The sequence below is a fragment of the Papio anubis genome, chromosome 6 (genome assembly GCF_008728515.1).
Source record: "Papio anubis isolate 15944 chromosome 6, Panubis1.0, whole genome shotgun sequence".
Classification (NCBI taxonomy): Eukaryota; Metazoa; Chordata; class Mammalia; order Primates; family Cercopithecidae; genus Papio; species Papio anubis.
In genome coordinates this window covers 29,571,665-29,575,978 of record NC_044981.1, presented here as the reverse complement: position 1 = coordinate 29,575,978, position 4,314 = coordinate 29,571,665, and the positions used below count along the sequence as shown (strand labels likewise).

Here is a 4,314-nt window from a genome sequence, read left to right as displayed (position 1 = left end):
AGGAGTTCTCCCTGGTTTCTCAGACAGCTCCTGGGCCCAGACTCAGGAAACAGTGAGACAGAGCGCTTGGCACAAGAGGCGGGGTCAGGGAGCTGAAGTCCCAGGGCCCCAGGTGTGGCTCTCAGGGTCTCCAGGCCCCGAAGGCGGTGTATGGATTGGGAGTCCCAGAGATGGGGATTCCCCATCTCCTGGATTTCTCTTCTTCTGACAACCTGGTCGTGTCCTTCTTCGAATACTCAGGGCCTTGGACCCCGTTCTCACTCCCATTGGGTGTCGGGGTTTCTAGAGACGCCAATCAGCGTCGCCCATAGTCCCCGGTTCCTAAAGTCCCCACCCACCCACCGGAATCAGAGTCTCCCCAGGCGCCGAGGATGGCGGTCATGGCGCCCGAACCCTCCTCCTGGTGCTCTCAGGGGTCTGGCCCTGACCAGACAGGCGGGTGAAGTGCGGGGTCGGGAGAAGCAACCTCTGCGGGGAGGAGGGAAAGGGGCCCCGCCCGGCGGCCTGGGACCCGGGGAGCCGCCTTGAGGAGGAGGTCAGGCGGGTCTCAGCCTCTCCCTGCGCCCCCAGGCTCCTCCATGAGGTATTTCTACACGCCCGTGTCCCGGCCCGGCCGTGGGGAGCCCCTCTTCATCGCCTGGGCTACGTGGGCGACCGCGCCCGGTTAGATGCGGACCGACAGCGGCGCCGGGGGAGTCGAAAGGATGGAGCGCGGGCCCGTGGGTGGAGCAGGAGGGCGAGATGTGGGACGGGAGACACAGAACATGAGGCCACAGCGACGGACCTACGAGGAACCTCGGACCCTGCTCCGCTACTACAACCAAGCCCGAGGTGGGGTGAGTGACCCGGCCGGGCGCGGAGCCGACCCCTCCACATCCCACGGGCGGCCCTGGTGGCCGGAGTCTCTGGGTCTGAGATCCCACCCCGGCAGCGGGACCCGGGGACCCCTTGACCCGGGAGAGTGGCGCCCAACTTTACCTGATTTCCTTTTAGTTTGGGCCAAAATCCCGCGGGTGGTCCGGGAGCAGGGCGGGCCTCGATGGACAGGAGCCTGACCGCGGGGGCGGGAGCCAGGGTCTCACACACCCGTCCAGAAGATGTCACGGCTCGCGACCTGGGGCCCGGCAGGCTCCTCGCGGGTATGAGCAGTTCGCCTACGGCCCGGCAGGGATTACATAAGCCCTGAGCGGCGACCTGCGCTCTTGGACGCCCTTGGACATGGCGGCTCAGTTCACCCAGCCGAGGAAGTGGGAGGCGGCCCGTGTGGCGGGCAGCACAGAACCACCTGGAGGGCGAGTGCCTGGAGTGGCTCCATGAATACCTGGAGAACAGGAAGGAGACGCTTTGCAGCCCAGCGAGGTACCAGGGGGCCGCGAGAGCCTCCCCTGATACGCCTGTGGATCTCGGGCTGGCCTCCCACAAGGAGGGGAGACAAATGGGACCAACACTAGAATATCGCCCTCCCTCTGGTCTGGGGGAGAGGAATCCTCCTGGGTTTCCAGATCCTGTACCAGAGAGTGACTCTACGAGGTTCATACTGCTCTCTGACACAATTAAGGATAAAATCTCTGAGGGAATGAAGGGAAGACTATCCCTCGAATACTGATCAGGGGTTCCCTTTGACACGGCAGCAGCCTTGGGCCCCGTGACTTTTCCTCTCAGGCCCTGTTCTCTGCTTCACTCAATGTGTGGGGGTCTGAGTCCAGCTCCTCTGAGTCCCTCAGCCTCCCACTCAGGTCAGGAACAAGTCACTGTTCCTTCCTCAGGAATAGAATTTTCCACGGAATAGGTGATTCTCCCAGGTGCCTGTGTCAGGATGGTGTCTGGGTTCTGTGCTCCTTCCCACCCCAGGTGTCCTGTCCATTCTCAAGATGATGGTCACATGCGTGCTGGTGGAGTGCGACGGTGAAATGCCTGAATTTTCTGACTGCCATGGGCCCCCAAGACACATGTGACCCCACACCACCCCAAATCTCTGACCATGAGGCCACCCTGAGGTGCTGGGCCCTGGGCTTCTACCTGCGGAGATCACTGACCTGGCAGCGGGATGGAGGAACAAACTGAGGACACAGAGCTCGTGGAGACCAGGCCTACAGGGGATGGAACCTTCCAGAAGAGGCAGGCTGTGGTGGTGCCTTCTGGAGAGGAGCAGAGATACACCTGTCATGTGCAGCATGAGGGTCTGCCCAAGCCCCTCAGCTAGAGATGGAGTAAAGAGGGAGATGGGGGTGTCATGTCTTTAGGGAAAGCCGGAGCCTCTCTGGAGACCTTTAGCAGGGTCAGGACCCCTCACCTTACCCTCTTTTCCCAGAGCCGTCTTCCCAGTCCACCATCCCCATCGTGGGCATCATTGCTGGCCTGGTTCTGCTTGGAACTGTGGTCACTGGAGCTGCGGTTGCTGCTGTGATGTGGAGGAGGAAGAGCTCAGGTGAGGAAGGGGTGAGGAGTGGGGTCTGGGATTTCTTGTCTCACTGAGGGTTTCAAGCCCCAGGTAGAAGTGTACCCTGTCTGGTTACTGGGAAGCACCATCCACACTCATGGGCTGACCCAGCCTGGGCCCTGTGTGCCAGCACCTACTCTTTTGTAAAGCACCTGTTACAATGAAGGACAGATTTATCACCTTGATTATGGTGATGGGACCTGATCCCAGCAGTCACAAGTCACAAGGGAAGGTCCCTGCTGAGGACAGACCTCAGGAGGAGCAGATTAGTCCAGGACCACAGCTGATTTCTTCGTGTTCCCTGATCCTGCCCTGGGTCTGCAATCATACATTCTGGAAACTTCTCTGGGGTCCAAGACAGAGAGATTCTGTGGGACCTTATGGCACTGACTCCTTTCTGATATCTCTGGACATTTTCTTCTCATAGATAGATAAGAAGGAGCTTCCTCTCAGGCTGCAAAATGTAAGTATATGAGAAGAGGCTGATCCTGAGATCCTTGGGATATTGTGGTTGGGGAGCCCATGGGGAGCTCACCCAACCCCACAGTTCCTCCTCTAGCCACATCTCCAGAGGTCTGACCAGGTCCTGTTTTTGTTCTACTCCAGGCAGTGACAGTGCCCAAGGTTCTGATGTGTCTCTCACGGCTTTAAAGGTGAGACCACAGGGGGCTGATGTGAAGTGTTGGGGGAACAGTGGACGCAGCTGTGCTGTAGGGTTTCTTTGACTTGGATGTATTGAGCATGTGATGGGCTGTTTAAGTGTCACTCTCACTGAAGCGGATGTGAATTTTTTTCATGAATATTTTTTCTTTAGTGTGAGACAGCTGCCTTGTGTGTGGGACTGAGAGGCAAGATTTGTTCACGCCTTCTCTTTGTGACTTGAAAAACCCTGACTTTCTTTCTGCAAGGCACCTGAATGTGTCTGTGTTCCTGTAGGCGAGGGAGGTGGAGACACCCATCCCCGTGTCCACCATGACCCTCTTCCCCACGCTGACCTGTGTTTCCCTCCCCATTTATCTTTCCTGTTCCAGGGAGGTTGGGCTGGGATATCTCTATCTCTATCTCAACTTCATGGTGCACTGAGCTGTAACTTCTTCCTTCCCTATTACAATTTAAATTAATTATAAATTTACTTTTCAAATTCTTGCCACTAGAGGTTGATGAGTTAATTAAAGAAGATTCCTGAAATTTGAGGAGCAAAATAAATGGAAGGAACATGAGAACCTTCCAGAGTCCACGTGTTTCTTGTGCTGATTTGTTGCAGGGGAGGAGAGTAGATGGGACTGTGCCCAGTTTGTGTTCCGGCCACCATGGGCTTTATGTGGTCACTGCTTGGCTGAGTCATCTTTGCTCCTTTATTGTCCTTGGCCGTTCAGTAGAACCTTGTCCCACCAAGACCTGTGATCACAGGGAGTTGGATGTCACCTAGGGCAGTCCCTGCATACAAATCTCCTTCTGTTATCAAGAGATAAATTTTCAGACCTGTCCAGATCTTGCCCTCCTCAGGGCTCTTTCCTGGATTGTATTTCCATCATGCTCCAATCATTTTAAAGGAGCCGGATTCATAGAAATTGCAGAGGATGGGTTCCCTAGTTTCTCATCACAGGTAACCTTCTGTAGGGCTCTCTTCCTGCTGTCCAACTCATCTTCCCTGCCCTGATTGTAGTAATCCCTGTGTGGCTCCAATCCAAACTCATGGATGTATAAAAGCAGAGTCTGTTGTTAGATTCATATGTGGTTGGAAGAGTGTACCCAGAGCTAGGGTTATTGTTCCTGAAAGAAAAATGGTTGTGTGCTGCAGTGTGCAGGAGGGTTGGTGTGGGAGGAGGGGAAGGAAGGGAGGACGCACAAGCAGCCCTGGTGAGAAAAGCACT

The 4,314-nt window shown here is 56.0% G+C and overlaps 1 protein-coding gene across 1 annotated transcript; it reads left to right on the top strand.

Moving 5' to 3' along the window:
• Positions 1–371: 371 nt before the first annotated feature.
• Positions 372–3,367, top strand: LOC101015220 (HLA class I histocompatibility antigen, A-11 alpha chain). Its single transcript, XM_031667598.1, is given in 13 exon segments — positions 372–435; positions 571–709; positions 711–748; positions 751–836; positions 1,075–1,280; positions 1,282–1,385; positions 1,938–1,969; positions 1,972–2,051; positions 2,053–2,210; positions 2,312–2,428; positions 2,868–2,903; positions 3,047–3,093; positions 3,255–3,367. Coding segments are annotated over 13 exon segments (1,176 nt in total). The 3' UTR covers positions 3,324–3,367.
• Positions 3,368–4,314: the final 947 nt, after the last annotated feature.